General features: G+C 37.2%; 1 protein-coding gene across 1 annotated transcript; it reads right to left on the bottom strand.

Annotated features, from left to right (window-relative positions):
- Positions 1-1012: 1012 nt before the first annotated feature.
- On the bottom strand, positions 1013-17628 carry SH3TC1 (SH3 domain and tetratricopeptide repeats 1; the record flags this gene model as incomplete). The annotated part of the gene is made up of 13 exons (XM_010192920.1): positions 1013-1243; positions 1469-1665; positions 2514-2664; positions 2960-3082; positions 5142-5292; positions 7756-7936; positions 8618-10303; positions 12054-12095; positions 14000-14127; positions 14903-15098; positions 15666-15739; positions 16600-16777; positions 17485-17628. Coding segments are annotated over 13 exons (3482 nt in total), but the record flags the coding sequence as incomplete, so codon positions are not given.
- Positions 17629-17863: the final 235 nt, after the last annotated feature.

The following is a 17863-nucleotide window of genomic DNA, read 5'->3' as shown; positions in this document are numbered from 1 at the left end:
AAAAAAAAAATATATATACATACACACACACACATATATATATGTATATGGAAAGTGTTCAGAGAGTGCTGTGAATGACAGATTTTTAGAAAAGAAAGATTCTTAGCCAAAGAAACATAACAATGGGAATACAGAGCTACAAAGATAAGGAAAAATAAAGTTGTTTTCAATCTTTCCCCAGGTTTGACAGTATAAGCAAATAAGACACTTCCATACTTCCATTGCAGACAATTCTGACAGTTCTGAAAAAAGTTAGTTAAAAAAACCAAGGAGATAAATTATCTTTGGAAAGGGGGCCTTTACATGACCACTGAAATTCACAAAACTACAATCTACATATTACTAGATGCTTCAGTTCTGGAAACCAGATAAGTGTTGATAAGCGTTTTCAGGAATTAGAAGATAAATCTTAACTAGTGCCTAAGTACTGCAGTAGATAAATTTGATAGGAAATGAGTGATGTCTGGGACAGTGAATCAAACCAGCTCTCAAATACCCCACGTAACATGCTCATGCGCATGTATTTATGACATAAGTAAATACAATAGATCTAGGTCAGACAAGAACTAGGTTGTGCAAAGAAAGCAACAATTTTTATGGAGTGTTTTTTCCTCTATAACACTTTATTAGATATTTTTCATTGCATTTATGCATTGATCATTTTCCATTATCCAGTTAGGAGAAAACAGATAGTGAAGAAAAGCTTAGTTTAAAAAAAAAAACAAAAAAACAAAAACAAAACAAAAACCACCACAAAACAAAACAACTGTTGGGTTTTGGTTTTAGTTCACAGGCTGATCCTTAAACAACAAGACTGTGTATCTTGGAGTCAAAGAAATGTAGTTCACTGTCATATAAACTGGTAATTTAGTCTGTGGTGCTGAGCTCTGGCTTACAGCACATGTATAATGAAACACTGAATGCATTCTGCGTCCTCCTACAAAGCCAGTGCAATATTTCTCTGGGTACTTCCATACTTTTTTTTTCAGTAGACTGCATTTTCCAAAGATGTTTATGGACACTTGTAACACTGATCAGGAGCTAGGTTTATTCTCCTAACATTCAGCTCCGTTGCAAAGGTCCTTGCCTTTTGATAGAAGAAGAGAGACATTTCCCGATCCACAAGGAAGTTATGATAGATGATTGCAAGTCTTGTGTAAATCTTTAGTTGAGCTCTTTTATTGCCCAGTTCCATGGCAGCAGCAAGTGCCAAATGATAATAACCTGCTGCATCAAAGGGATCCTGAAATAAGAGACACAAAGATAGTACCCTCTATAGAACAACTGGTGTAAGACTACATCCAAGCTCAGTTTGTTAGGTATCAAACAAGAATAATATAGATTCTGAACTTCAGTGGGTTTTCCCACTTTGTTATTTACATTCTAAATGCATAAAACCAGAATGCGTTAAAAAAAACATTGCTCAATGCAGTAAGAATTTTCTGCAGCAGCTTTTGGTATTGCTTACCTTAAGGTCATAGAATATAATGTCTCCCAAGATCAAATACACCTTGACGTAATACAGTGTTTCTTCCTCAAACTCCAGAGGAGAGGAACACAGGGACAAGGCCTTTAAATAGAAGTGTTCAGCTAGTTCACAGTGACCCAAGTGATGATGGATGGCAGCCAGCCGATGGTAAGCTATTCGTTCATTTAGCTGATTTCCTAATAAGATAATGTATGAGTCAGGATAAAACCAGAGAGACAAAGTAGTCAAATTGTCTCAAACAATACATCCATGCTTTTTTTTGTTTTACTTCTATATAGTATTTGCTGATCTTTTATTGAATAAAACTAATGTTGCTCAAGAGACACATGGCCAAAACTTGCCCTTTAAGAAAAGTCTCTCAGAATTCCCGAATTTCCCAGTGTAGAATTTGACAGTGTCTGGGATTTTCTTAAAAAATAACTACATTCATATCTCTTATGTACAGATATACACACCCTGTGCATACTTTCAAAATAATCTATTTGTATTCTTTGTAAGTATAGTAGCTAATGGGAGGAAAGACTTTCAACCCTATCAAAATATCCTGTCTGTAAGTGGACAGACACTTGGAGGGGTGAGAGGGTTCTTAATCAGCTGAACAGCTCTCAGATTCTAAGAACAGTTATTCTGGAAGGTAGCCCTATCATTTTTTTACTACATTTTCCTAGGTCAGTTAACCGTCAAGCCTATGAGCAAATCTGAAAGAAACATATGACACTCAAAATCCTCTTGAGACAGTATTATTCATTAGCATTACAGCTTAGCTGTGAGAAGAACACTCAGTTTGGACTTGTAATCCCAGGTTTAATTCTATGCTCTAACGAAGGTTTTCCATATGAGCTTGGAGTTAGATGAGAGAGCAATTAAGTTGTTCATTTTTGAATGAAGCAAAAATAGCAATGAGAGTATCATTATGAAATCCTGAAAAGAAATCTAACTGAATTCAAAAGAAGAAAGCTTTTTAGAATTCTGCCTTATTTGGGAGATATTAGTCATATTCGGCTATAATCGAAATCAGTCTTACCTAAACTTACACTGAGCGTAAGAGATGCTCTTGCATATTCCAGACTTTCCTCATAAGCCTTCAGATTCACCAGCAGTTCCACCAGTTTATTGCATAATCTGAGTTCGGTGTTTTTGTTGCCAGTCTTAACAGCAAGTGGAAGAGCCCTGTCCTGAAACACGTAAGAACAGCTTAGGTACTGCTGAACCCAAGATGTGCACTGACAGCTTTCCATTTATGTCATGTCAAGCAAATTCTGGTTTACATTGCTCTTTGCATATGGCATCTCTTACACCCAGAAGAGGAGTTGCAACAGGTGAAATCTATTAGCACCATGGCAAAACACTCAGCTCCAATAGATTATAAATTGTCTGCTGAGAGGATCAGCTTTTGGTTCAGCATTTGTAGAACACCTGCTGTGATGGGAGGGCACATAACTATCAATGTGGTAGAAAAACTGCACAAACCCTGTAGAAAGTCACTGCTTTCTCCTTTTCCCAGCTGCCATTGAAAAATATGTCTCCAGCAGCTTCAAACAATTCCATTCCTAAATTTGGATCTCCTGTGTAAAGAGCAGCGTCTTGAGCAACCTTAAAAGAAAATAAAGAATAGGGGAAAAAAAAATCTTGGTTATTTCTTGGTAAAAGAATATCATAAATATTAGCAACTGAAAGAGAAATCTTGTTAAGGTCTCTCACTACAAGACAGAAAAGGTTCTATTTTATGACACCATGCTGTGTCTTCTTGGTACCCTGGTTTTGAGCATGCCAGTGGCAGATGCTGCAGAAGGAACATAAGGACCTGGGCACATGCAGTGTTATGGTCTTCCTTTTTCTAGCAATAGTATCCTGCTGTCTTTGTCAGCACACAGTGTTCTAAAAACAGTAGTGCATTTGATAGCTGCAACATATTACATTTGAATTAAATCAAACTTACAGAGTAATTCTAGTTGCAAGTTAGATATTGCTAACAGTATAGATTTAAAAGCCTGTGAAGAAAATTCTGTAAATAAATGCAGCTCTGTTATCCTGTTGTTCTGAAATAAAGATATGCTGTGTTAGCAAAGAGGATTTCATGAAAGGCAGCATGCATCCTCCCCAAACCATGAACACCAGGATATTCAGTTATTGATAAGTAGTATTGAGGAAGGGCACTTGCATATGAAGAAAGATGAAGAATCTTGCATTGACTTGGTGTTCTTTAGTTTTCAAACTGTGTTCAATTAATACAAGTCCAGCTCTCTACTTAAGCACAAAGGCAGGAATCCGTGTCAGACTATTTTGGCTTCAGGCACTTAGACTGTTGCATCATAGTTTTGGAAGCTGCATTTTACATGCCAGTTAAGATCTGATGACTTGCACAAATTATTGGCACAGTGGTCAACCTTTTCATGGGCAGGCACTGACTCTCTGCCCTAAACACCATGTTCCAGACATACACCGTATAGAATACACATGCATGTCCCTGGCCTACTCCTCCTCTTGGAGGAAATATAGAAGAATGATAAAATTATGCCACATTCTGATTTTGCTTTTGCACTGCCATGTGACTGACTTGGGGGTTATCAGCTAAAATAATTTCATGAAGGAAAAAGAAATAATGGACCTGTAACACAGTCCTTCTTATAAACACATTTATTCAGCTTTTCTGGTAAGAACTCAAAACCATAATTTAATTGAGAAAAAAAAAATCATTACAGTAACCCCACATATTGTGTCTTAGTGCATTTTAAACATGAACTTGTTTCCTATGTTTTCCTGCTTTGCAGAATGTTTTCAAAACATCTTAAGATATGTATGATTATTTTATTTAGAGATCATATTTTGGTACCACTCATACACCAGCCAAGACTCAGATCTTACAATACCAGGTTTTGTATACATTCTGCACTACAAGGCAGCACTCTCCCGTACAGCAGGAGAGCAGTATTTTTAACCCCTTTACAAAAGCAAGGAACTAATTCCCCAGACACTTGAGTGAATGGCTAGGAGCCACGTAGACAACAGAGTCTGATCTGGGCTGGAGTGCAGCTGTGAGAAAGACCAGATCATCCAGTTTCAGTAGCCACAAGGGCTCCATGCTTATTTCAGGTCATCTTTCAGTCTGTGTTAGCACAGCAGGAGATGCTGCAGCAAGTCCCAGTTGGTTGTGGGGGTCTGGGGTGTGCAAACCACAAGCCTCTGTTCTCACTGTTGCAAGGGTAGCAGCAGCACCAGCTGGCTCTGAAGGAAAGATTTAGATGCTTTGAAAGTGCTCCCTAAAAGAACAATCTACTCTGTTTTCCTAGGGATATGGCCCACAAGCCAGCATGATAAGATGATTATTATCTGTTATCTACCAGCAAGTAGCATGGTTTGATTGCCACAGTGCTGTAGAGCTGGTAGATAGAGATGAAGAAATACACAGAATTTACAGCACAGCAGGGTACTAAGTAAGGTCACTACCCAAAAATCATTCCAGAGTCAAGCAACAGACTGAAATAGAGCACCACTGGAAAATGTTGGGAATTTCAGGGGTTAAGCATTACATAAATGATGTTACTACATGTTCAGAACATCAGTCAGCAAAATCTCTGGGATCATTATATTGATTTACTCTCTTACCATGCCACCTGCACGATCGGCATGCCTATAAGTGTTGACAACATACCTGAATGTAAAGATCCACAAGCTCATTCTGCCTCAGAACGTAATATATCTTTCCTGCCTGTAGCCAAGCATATGCTTCTTTCTCTTTTTTCTGGAGATCTATGAATATTCCAAGGCTTCGTTTGGTACATTCCAGAGCTGACCTGTAAGCCCTGAAACAGTGGAAGGCTGCTAATCACTCAGGGGTTCTTCAGAATTGGGAAAGGTTTTCTTCATAATAAAACAAGCCTTATACTAATGTAAAAAACAATCTGTTTCCTCTATTCAATGCACAATTATAAATTCTCAGCTATATTACACTAGTAACCAGCAACTCAGTCTTTTTAATTTTTTTTTTTGTTGTTCAATCTGTGTTTCCTGTTAGATCGTTACCATATCATATTGTTTCAGGATAGTTTAGTTCAGACATTCACTTCCCTTACCTGAGGTTACTGACAGGTAGAAAATAAATCTTTCCTTGTCTTTAGCTCTTCTATCACATTTACTGCTTTTTCCTATAAACCTCAAAGGAATTGCATCTGTAAATATTTTTTTTCTGAATAGTACCTAGGCATTCAACTTAAGCACAATTCAGACTAATAAACAATTGTAGAAAAACTTGAGAGGAGGGGAGGATGGTGAAGAGAATAGGACACTTCATGACCAGTTCTAGAAGCACCTAAATTATCAGATCATTGGACAGTGCAATTTTCTTTAAGTGGAAGGGCACTGTGCTCTCAGAAGAGGAGCCATACTCTTCATTGAAAAGACCTGTCACATTGATGGAGCTTATGGTGCTTTACATTAGACATAGAAGCCGCAGACTTCCTTATTAAATCCTTCTGTGTTGTGATAAACTCCCATCACCTTGACCTGGTGCATTTCCTCCAAGCACAAGACACAAATGTTAAAATATAACATGAACTGCGCAGTTGTAGTGAATCCTTACACAGGGCATCTTTAGAACAGCCTACTTAGACCTCCAAAGAGATCCAAAATAAAGCATAAAAGTAATATGCTCCCAAGTATTTCACACTGTCAAGATATCCATTCTGTCTCAAAAAGGTATCTCATCTGAGGGAAGAAAAAGAAAATGTTTTTACCACTTCCTGATTCTTAGAGAAGTTGAAGAGACCTGTCACTCCTTTTATACTCATGAGAGGAAGTAAAGATCCACTGAACAAGCCTGACATTTCAGTCTTCTCTGCTAACAAGCTGCTAACATGAGGAAAGGCAGGAAGGTAGTTAAAGTAGTCCACAACTCAGCCCAATTACTGAATGTCACTTCCATCCCCTTTTCAGAGTATTTTGCTTTTACAGCAGACAGAAGCATATACCAACCCATAACCCAGCACAGCAGCTGGAACTGATCAGGCTGTGGCCAGAGTAATTTATGATGGAGGTGGTGACACCAAGGATGTCACTGTTTTCATTACTTCATCATAGACACATATCTTTGTTACTTGGGACTGTTAACTCAAAGAACACTGTGATACTATGGTCTAATGTCTTACTGAGTACATGTTATTATCTGGTAGCCTCCTAAGGTTGCACAGCTAGCATTATTTGTGAGCCAGGCTCCTCGGATACATCGATTCCATGTACCACATGCACACAAAGCAGCAGCCTTCAGCTAGTTACATCTTTCTGCGCATTCCAGATGTCTTGAAATCTTAACTGACTCCGTTGCCTTCAGCTTCTCCAAAGGATTTTCACTAACTATATCATTAAACAGCAGTGAACAACACAAAATAAAATCAGGTGACATGTTAGGAAAGTTAGGTGCTTTGACTGCAGCTACTTAAAGATAAAATAAGAAACTACTCTTTCCACAACTAAGGATGCTTTTTTATCCTGAGGCATGCTTGAAAATACATGAATCTAAAGTGACTCCCTGAAATCAGATACAGTAAGAAAAAAGAAATCAGAGAAAGCTGCCTTAAAAAACACTTTAAAATTGTCTAGAGAAGCCTTTGTTTCCTCAGCACCTCTTAGTTACTATGAATTGACTTGTGCAGTCTGTTTTTTTGATAATGCAAAGCAAAAAAAATTGGTATTCTGAAAATTAGAGCAGTATAGAAACTGCTAGAGACTGACACTAAGCAGTTTTGCGCATAGTCTTTGTGTTGATTTGTTTTAAAAACAAAACAAAAAACCTCACAAACCCAAAACCCACAAACAAACAAACAACTTCCTCAATGAGCAACACTTACATAGAGACAATGTCTAACGTGTTTGGAATATGCCATTTAGTTTAATAGAAAAATTGTCATGTAAAAATCTGTCAAAGAAATCACCTGCCAGCAATAATCCTGAGCTACAGCTGTCCTCAAGAGTTGCATAATATATAATGCTTTTTAAACATCTTCACATAGGTTTTAAAAATAATTTGGCTCTTAGAGTGGTGCTGATCCCTGCTGGACATCTTGTGTCCCTTAAAAGGTGATAGTTACTTAAAAAAAAAAAAATCCAAGAGAAGTCTCTCACTGGACCCTTCAATTTTAATAAAGTATATTAGCAAAGCAGAGAAAAAAAAACCACATCAGTCATATTCAGCTACCGCAAGAGTTGAGATCTTTTAGCATGACAAGGAAGTTGTAATCAGAATAAAAGCAAAGTCATTCAGCATGTCTTACCTTTCTGTTCCTAAAGACAAATAGAGCTGACTAATAGTTTCCAAAATTTGTCCCTCCAGAACTTTGTTGGACATCTTTCTAGCTAAAGACAGTTGATATTCATTGTAGATGACACACTGAGCCTCATTGGGAACCACTGTACTGTAGAACTGACACAGCAGTTTTAGTGCTTGTAGCTGACCTAGGAGCACAGATTGGAAATACTAACATGAATCTCTATCTTTAAATTAGTTTAAAAATAAGTCATTCTCACAATTTTTCAAATTCAGCAGTCAATGAATAACAATACAGAAGTCGTAACAAGATTCCGCTGCCAGTTTCTTTAACCCCAAACTTAACAAAGAGGTTACTTCAAAATTGATCTCCAGAATAAAATAATAGAACAGTCACCTTAAATCACACTTAAAAAGTCACCTTGCCTGTATAAGCTGCCTTAATCAGAGTAGCAATAAAGCAAACATGGGCCTTCTAAATATAACTATTTTATGCAAAAGTAATCCAGATTACCAATTGTTTTCATACCTTTAAACTTGAGTCTGATGATGTTTGTACTACCAGAAATATCATAACTATTGTAAATATTATTGAACACAAAAATCTCTAGACTATTTACTAGTTATTTTTTTTCTTGATGTTTCATTTTCTCTGTAATTTCTGACAAACCTAAGTATAGCCAAAAGAGCAAGTCAACATGTATTTATTTCTCTATCATTTTGGGACAGAACAAAGATTTCAGCAACTTTGATAGCTATCACATAACTGGACACATGTTATTTAAAGAACAAGTACAAAATACCTATATAACAAACTTTTCTAAACAGGGTACATTTTGTAACTTTGAGAGAAAAACAAATGTACTTACTTTCCAGATGACTTGTCTCCATTGCAACTAAAAAAGCCCATTCATAATAAAACCTTCCTTTTTCTCTTTGAGTTCCACCAACATAGTAACATCCCAGCTGAAGGAGGACTTGGATAAAGTCTTGGCCACAGTTCATACTTGGAAGTTTGGCAAACAGCTTCACTGCCCTGATATAATAATGTTCTGCCAGCTTGCTGGCTGCTGCACGCAGGCAAAGTGCCCCTAAATTAGCCAGGGCTATAGCTTGGTTGTGGGTCATATTGGTCTCTTCTGAAAGACGCAGTGCTTTGTAGAAGCTCTCAGCAGCTTCTTTTGTATTGTTTGTTCTTTTCAAAGCAATAGCAAGCATATTATAAGCAACTCCTAGTTGTTGCGGATTGCTCCACAAAGAGTCCACAACAGCATTTAAAATGGCTAAAGCTACATCGTATTGCCTGTAAAGAATGTATAACCAAGCAAGTGAAAGCAAATAGTTAACAGTTTCCTCTGGCTTAGCAGACACATCAGAGTCCAGGGCTTTCATTGTGTAAACTATAGCTTTTCCATACCGTTTGTGGTGGCTGTACAGTTTTGCTAAGTTAAGACATATAGTGCTGCATAGTCCTTTTTGCTCATTAGTAAACTCAGAAGAAAGGGCTTGTACGAGGTAAGGTGCAATTTGGGATGGGAGTATTTGTCTGAGTTTTCTTGGGCCACAGAGCTTGGGAGCATTTTTGATGAATAAATCAATCCTTTTCAAGGAATCCATCAAGGTACTGGAGCTCTGTGATGAGGTGATCTTTAGACAGCTTACTACAATGTGTGGCAAACACTTCTCATTGTAGTACTCTGCTAGTTTGAAATAGCAGTTGTTTGATAAGTCGTTTTGTAAACCAAAATCATTAAGCAACAGTTGAAACCTTTCCAAGAATGGCAGTGCCTCTTCATGCTGTTTGCGTGCACTGTAATGTTTTGCCAGTAGAAAGCATGCCCTTGCCTCTGCATGTTTGTTGTGGCTCAAAATTGTCCTCTTCAGAGCATACTTTAGAATATCTGACTCCAGGTCAGCACTGCAAATGTAGTTGGGAATTCCCATGAGAAGAGATGTAGCCTTGTCAAAAACATGAGCACATTTTTCTTTGTTCTTCTGTGTCAAGTAGATGACTGTTAGATTTGTATAAAGAGCAATTACGAAGTACAAATCACTGAATCCTCCAGCTACTGCTCCCAGTGCTTCCTCAAAATACACCCGAGCTTGGGAAAGCTTCAGCTTTTTAACACTGAGCCTGCCTAAAAGAAAGCATAGCCTTGCTAGCGCCCAGGACATACCTGCTTTCTTTGCTGCTTCCCTTGCTAATCTAAAAAAGCTAACCAGTTCTTCTTCTGAAAACCCATAAAACATGCTATTGATAAATAGATAAGAGAAATCATATAGGTTTTTGAAGTTTCTGTCATACTCTTTCCTATTTAAGAAGGGTAACAATAACTCAAAGGTGTCAGATGCTTTAATGTCATCTTGATGTATGTGGAAGGAAGGTCCTTCAGGTGGAGGAAAGATTGCTGTATTTGGAGAGCTAGCAGAATCCTTTCCTTCAGTAGTTGGCATTTCTGCCTGGGTGGCCTCCAAATTCTTGAAGGTCTTCAGGAATTCTTCAATCTTGCCATTTTTGCTAGTGGATCCTGTGCTAGAATGTGAACATGGAATTTCTGAAATTTAAAAATAAATTACAGATCACAACTTCGTGTGGCCATGCACACAAAGATCTTTTACAGACCAACAAAAACACTTATCAGTAGAATTCACTGTTAGGAAAATACTGTGTAAACATACCACCCTTTCTTAACAGTATGTCTTGGAGACAAGCCAAAGATGCGGGTGAAGAGTAAGATCAAGAAAGATCAATAAGGGAGGAATGAGTGTGAGAGACTGGAGGAGTGGGGATAAATGGGGTGTGCCCCATACAAACAGGTTGCTGATCAGTATGCTTGTCTAGGCAGGCCCTGCACCTGATCCAACACTAATCCAAGTGAAATCCAACACTAATTCAAACCGGTTTGTATCTGAGTGTATACTCAAAAAGTATACACTGATTCTATGTTCTCTGTGTGTATATCATAGAATCATTTGGGTTGGAACAGACCTTAAAGATCATGCAGTCCAACCTCCCTGCCATGGACAGAGACATCTCCCACCAGATCAGGTTGCTCAAAGCCCTATCCAACTTGGCCTTTAACACTTCCAGGGAGGGGGCATCCACAACTTCCCTGGGCAACCTGTGCCAGTGTGAGGGGGATCTGCCAACAAATTACAATTCAGACTAGTCGGCAAGCAAGAGGAGACCAGAATCTGAAGACTCAGGGTCTGAACTGAAGGCTTGATAAAGGTCAGGGCATGGATACTGGATGGACTTAAGGTCTAAGGGAACTGTGCATTTGAGTTGCATAATGGTATGCCTATGTCCTGATAGAGAACTAAGGCAGGTTAGCCAGAGAGGGTGTGTAAGACCAAGCTATTTGAGTTGCTAAAGTCTCACGTGGGTGCTGTAAGGGTGCCTGCAAAGGTCCTGTTCTGCTGCCCATAATCTCTGTGTGGCCAGCCATGCCTATGTAATGTATAATATTTCTTCTTTCAATCAAATACCAATCCTGATTCTCTGCTAGCACAAATTAACTTTCTCAAATTTACCAAGCTTGTGGTCATTGATCTAAATTCTCTTAATACTGACATTGTTGAATATCCTACAAATATAAAGACAGTCATGCCATCATTTCTTCAGTCCTCCCACTGTTATCCAGCAAATGTAATAAGGCCAGGAGCTAGGCATGCAGTTTGCAGTCACAGTTAGCATGAAGTTTGCAGCTGCATACCAACATCAGCTTATTGAAGTCACAGATTTAGAGCTCAGTTTCCTTAGAATTGCATTTCTGAATCTGTTCAGCAGAATCATAAATATAAAATCTGGTATTTAAAAAAATGTAGTACAATACAAGTAATGATAGTGACAGTTTAGCAACTAAATGCCAAAGGGAAATAATTCTGCATCCTCATCAAAGTATCTCCTTTGGAAAATATATTTATGGAATGAAGATTTCTAGCAGATGGAAAATCTGCTGGAATTCAAAGTCAGCACTTGCCTTGTGCCCCATGAACAGTATTTTGCCCTGTTAAACAAGGCAAGGTGGGGGGGATGTGCACTTGTGTGTGTCACAGCAGTAATAATAAGTCATACAGTTTGTAATTGGATAGCAAGGTCCAAGACATCTGATACCAGTGAAAACCCACAATGTCTTACAGCAAAACCTAGTGAGAAGGGGTTATAGCAAAACCTAGGAAAGCAAACAATGAGAGAAGGTTAGAGTGTGAAGAGACATTAGAAAGATAAAAGCTGGCAAAGATACTCCAATATCAGAAGTCACAGTAGTTTCATGTAAAAATTGTATGCATATGAAGTATTACCACACTCATGAGCTTTCCAAAATTCTGGTTCTTCTAATTGGCCTGTAAGAAAGAAAAAAAGCCATGTTAGTTATGGCATCTTAGGTCTTTTTCAATTTTAAACATCCTAAAGTAAGGCTATTTTTTAGTTTGGAATTCTTTATGTCAGAGGAATTGGATGTGTCTGGAAATTAGAAGATAATGAATTTCTAAACCTGACCCAAAGCTAACAGATACTAAAGACTTACTCTCCTGCTGAAACAATTCCCTGTTTTCTATGTGGTCATCGTCATGCACCCACCACTGCTCAGTACAGTGGGGAGACATTTGCATATAGCAGTTAGATTTAATGCCAACCTGTTCTGCATGATGGATGCATCACTGTTGCATTAAAATACAAGTGTGCAGTGTAGAGTTAATTATTTCCCACAACGTGCCCCTAAGATGTGGTAACAAAGCTGTTAATATTACTGAAATAAGTTTTAGCATCACTTCAGGGGGCGGGGAGATATATAATAATTTAGGGTAGTTTGATTACATAAGAGTGTCAGACTTTTATGGCCATTCCAACAGCATGCAGATGATCTTTAAGTTCTGTAGACAATACTACTATAGATCTAGTTTTAAATGTTTATCATAGTAATTCTTAAATGTTCTACAGGTGTGGTTTTTTGTGTAGAAGATACTCCTCAAGGTATTTCAATTGTCATGGTGCATTTCAGGATTATATTCACTGTCTTTCATACACTAGATGCAGTACACTCAGTACCACTTACATGATGGAGAGGCAGAGCAGAGGCTCACAGAACTACACCTATTTAAGGTGATAGAAAGCTATTTTACTAGGCTTTAAGAATGACCTCTCATTGAGTGTTTACTTCTGGATCTCCTTTCTTTAAAGGTTTTCTTGACTTTGGCGGACAAATGCAACAGAATTTTACAATAGTCTTAACTTAATGCTCTGAATATCCAATTGAGGAAGTGCTCATAAGTAAAGACTTCTCATTAGAATGATGTAGATCGAAGGAATCAAAAACCCTTTTACTCAGATCACACAACAAAACATCAAGTGAATATTGAGAACACTCACTCCGTATTAGTCAACTTACGTTGAACAATTGTGCAATTTAAGAGAAAAAAGTGGTAAAGTTAGTACTATTAGCTGGGGAAGATGTGAAAAGGATCTTTCCTTTTTTTCCACTTTCAAAGTGAAATGGCACTTGTAAAGATTAGGGAGAAAATGAGATGTGACGAATACTGTGCAACAGAAAAAAAAATGTCCATTAAGCCCATGAGACTGTTTTGGTACTGAACACAGGTCTGAGATCTTGTTCCCAGGCATTTGGGAGAGGAAGGTGAGATGTGGAGTCATTTTGCACATTGACATGACTTGCATTTTGCAACTCACACCCAACATGCCGAAGTTATTGTTCTCCCACGCAATTTGCAGAATTAAACAAATGCATTCGAGTACTTTTTCTTTGTATGAATAGATTTTGCAATTTTTCAATACCTCTGAAAGTTAAATCAAGCATGAAGAGGTGTATGTTTGCATTAGCTGTCAATTATTATGCCACCTTTCCTGAAATGAATGAAAAGCCAACATTATTTGGGTGAACATACTACCTTTTATAATGCAGCTCTGACATTTGAAAGCTTGAAGATCTGTTCAGCTAAGTAACAGAATTTTTCAATTTTTGCTATTTAATTCACTCAAAAATGGAAGAAAGAAGATTTATAAATGCTCTACTAGGAAGACTTTTGCATCAGCATTTTTTTAGCAGGAAAGTAGAAGAGATGATCTAAAGGACTTTTACATGCCAACAAACTGAATACTAGCATATCTCTAAGCAGCTGTAAAGGCTGGAATCTCATTGAAACAAACAAACAAAAAAATCACCTATAACAGGAATATGGGAACTTCACATCTATCTTATGCAGTAAAGAGGAGTAAAACTCATACTTACTTATTCGATACACAGAGCAAACATCTGTGATGGAAGTTTGTTCCAACAAATGTGTCACTTCTTCCATATTTTTTTCTTTTGAAAAAAAAGATAGCTCCTCTGCTTCAAGAAAATCCAGGTCTGATGGTCTAACAATGAAAGGAACAACTTTGAAGTTGTCTGAAAGCAGATCTGGCTTGAGGAGCAAAACTGCATCAGCCAAATTTGAGCTTGTTAAAGAAACTAATACAATCTTTACATTATAGGTCAAAGCAAGTTTTATGTCTGTGTCATTGTATAGCATTTTATGAGAGAATTTATTGAAAGTATAAATCTAAGGACATTATGGTATTGATTTTCTAATACAAGATTAAAGGTACACATCAAGTGGGCCCACAAACATTTCAGAACTGTTTCAGCCTGCAGACAGTCCAGACATATTAGTAAGAGCAGCCTATTTACATGGTGCCAATGTGTGCTGAAATACACACTTTTTACAGGTTTCTGTCTGCATTACGAGCAATTATTTTAGAGGAGCCACATTTGAAGCAATTTAAGGTCTGTAATTGAGGGTACTAGCAAAAGCAGAACATGGATGCTCTAACATAGATCTTGAGAGACCAGCAAAAAAGGAATCTTCTGCAAGAGTAAAGCTTTTTGAATCTTGTGATCTAAAGAATAGAGACTGAACCAGATATAACAACTACAGGAACCCCTTTTCCCAGTTAGAAACTCAGCTACAGGCTGATAGTATTTCCCAAAATTTAAGCAGACTTCATATTTCAGTTTATTTGTATTTGTTTTGACTGATACACACTATGGTAATTCTCATTAAGAAAACAAAAAACACCAAAAAAGCAAACCCGAGTTTCAAATGCAGCATTTTAAAGCTCTTTTTGTTTGAGTTAAATATGTATCACTTACTTATTTCTAGGTAAGTCCAGTTCAACATGACTTGTCTTTACAAAGCCTATTTGGCCAGTAAACTTGTGTCTTCCAAGAAACCATTCCATGCATTCAATGAAATAGCCGAGAATCTCAATTTTGTCCCCTTCCTGGAAACTAATCTCTTCCGACACAACACTTTCATAATTCGTCACAGCTAGACAAGATCCCATTGCTGTGTGATAAGGAGATAAATAATATTTGCATATAAAGTAATTTAAGAATACAAATACACTTATTAGAATAGCAACTCAGCAGAAGAATGTATTTAGCAAAACACATTTCATTTTGTATGTTAGAAAATCAGCAATATTCACTTTCTAACTTCAAACCATCTGTATGAGTTTTATTTCTCTGGCAGTATTAAAGGCATACACATGTGAAAGATCCACAATAATTACGCTGGTACATTTATGATAAAAATATACAGAGGCATTCTCAACTGAATTCCTCTTTTCTACTTTGTGTACCTACTTAATACAGTATTTAGGAGGAAAAAAAGGGAGATAAAAGACTTCAGATTTTACCTCAACTTAGACATGGCTAGCCATGTTTTGTCAAACTCATCATAGGCAGAAATTTATGCCCTTGCTAATTTTACTGCAATATAATTTTGAAAGCTGTTTTCTCATCCTAATCAATGGGGAAAATACTGTAACCTTCAGAATTTTTCCTAATGAGAGCATAGAATGAGTTGTGGTTTGTTTTTTTTTAGTGCTGATGTTCAAATGGAGTTTCTTACCAACATTCTTGATGGATTTAGATTCAGTTTTGTATCCAGTGTCAATAGGATTAGAATACATTTTAAGAAACCATCTGCAGTTAGAAAAATAAATTGAAGTTAGCGTATGAAACTTCATTGAATGTTGTGACAATAACAATGATATTTTAAATCAATTTGGAAACAGATGCTCCCCTCCCACAATTATCTTTCAATTTCAGAACTGTCCATACACTTCAGACACAGCTATTTTTTCAGTAGTAGTAGTAGCAGTAGTAGCAGTAGTAGTAAATGAAGCATTGCTTCAGTCAGTCAAACAAACCTTACAGAGAAAGTCATGCTATTTCTCCCTGCCCAAGGTCAACATAAAAATTTCAGCTGTTTAACTACTGAGAGCACCAAGAACAAATTACTTTCTGGTCATTCCTGAAGCCAGTCGATTGATAAGTCTGTAGATATAATTTTGACTTTATTGCAATTTTGAGCTTGGACTTGACCTCAACACAAATTGCATTAAGGAGGTTTTGGCTCTGTCAATATTGTTCAGTAAAAACAATGCTAGCCTCTTATCATCGACATTTCCAAACATTCCAGCTGCTACTATCCATATTTACAGGCAATTTTAAGGAAAATTCTCACTTCATTACATTTTAGAAGTGTTAATAGCTTATTTATGACTCGGGAAAAAAAGCAGTATCTAACTCACAAGAAGTTAAACCATCTTCAAATGCTGCTCTGCAGGCATCTGGATTAATTTCAGTTGTGTACTATGGAAGGAAATAGAGCTTTTGTTCTCAGTGTTAATGGAAGATGGATGTTCCATAACAAGCTACCATTTAGAGACACTTATGTCTAAGCATAAGTGCGTACATACGTATGTGTACACTATGTCTAAGCAGTCATGTACATATGTAACAGATGTGTGTTAAATAAGCAGCTAAAATCAGGTACCTACTGATGAAAAGGGATCAATGGCTCTGGAGAAGCATTAGACAGCACAGTTGTGTCACCATCCGCAGATGCACCTGTTACATCTTCAGTAGAAGTCCCAGTCTCAAAATAAGTGTTTATTTCATTATCTGTAGCCATTATCTTTCTTATCAGATTGTCAGGACCTAAAACAAAAAATGCCCCTAAAAAGCAAGCAATGGAGCAGATGTCATTTTATGCAATGTTTTAGTGTCATAGAAACCTTAAAACTGGCTTCAAGAGCATCATTAATACTCAAATAAAGACAGAAAATCTGAGATGTCACAAGAATTTTCCAGTTGTCAGATATTCATACATTTCTATCTAGTTTCTCTCTCAGTAAAATTATGCAGAGTTGGTATGTTTCATGAAGTGGCAAGCCCTCCTCTCCTGCAATATTTCGCAGCAAATTACCTAGACATGGTTATCTGTATTCCCTGAAGAACACAAGAGATGTTGGTATTGCATTGATCACTGCTTTGTCTAGACCATCATGCTGTCCCTGCCAGTGGCAGCAGGTGATGCTGGTTAGGAGAAGCACATGAACCTGGCAACTATGTGTAATATCTCTCCTGTACATCTCCAGGATCCACAATAATATTAAGCAAGTTGGAAGGTACAGCCCTGCCTAATGCTTTTGGTATCCAGTTATGGACCAGTTGCACATGAAGTTGTGCAATGTATGAAATGTATGATGCGACTAAACTAATTCTGTGTTTGTTCCTTTCTTTTCTCTGTCTGGTACATTTGAAGTGAATATATTTAAATTTCAACTTCATTAAGTATTTGAATGGGTCTTAATATTTGCTTTTAGAATTTTAAAGAAAGGTGCTTCTCTAAATTTAGCTTTAGCATGCACAGTCTTCCTTACCTTCCTGTACTAGCAAGCTTCTGTACATCAAATGTAATGATTTTTCATTTATACAGACTTCAATGCCTGTTTCTTCCTCCTCTTGAGGACAGAGCCAGAAAGATTGATCTAGGAATAAATTCTCCATGCAGTGATTTATAAAACCTAGGAAAAAAATCCAATTTGTTTTCTTTGCAGTTTTAAAGTATTATACAATAAAATAACCTTTCAGAAAGTCAGAGACAGAGGTAGACATTCAGATAACTCCATCGTTGCTTAACTCACAATGTATAATTAATTTTACTGCATAGTATTGGCAAAATTACATCCATTAGTCACATCCATTACAGCTACTTATGATGCTTCGCTCACTCAAACTACACCTAAAAGGTGCACAACT

The sequence above is a fragment of the Mesitornis unicolor genome, unplaced genomic scaffold (genome assembly GCF_000695765.1).
Source record: "Mesitornis unicolor isolate BGI_N332 unplaced genomic scaffold, ASM69576v1 scaffold22809, whole genome shotgun sequence".
NCBI classification, from domain to species: domain Eukaryota; kingdom Metazoa; phylum Chordata; class Aves; order Mesitornithiformes; family Mesitornithidae; genus Mesitornis; species Mesitornis unicolor.
This window is presented reverse-complemented; position numbering and strand designations above follow the sequence as displayed.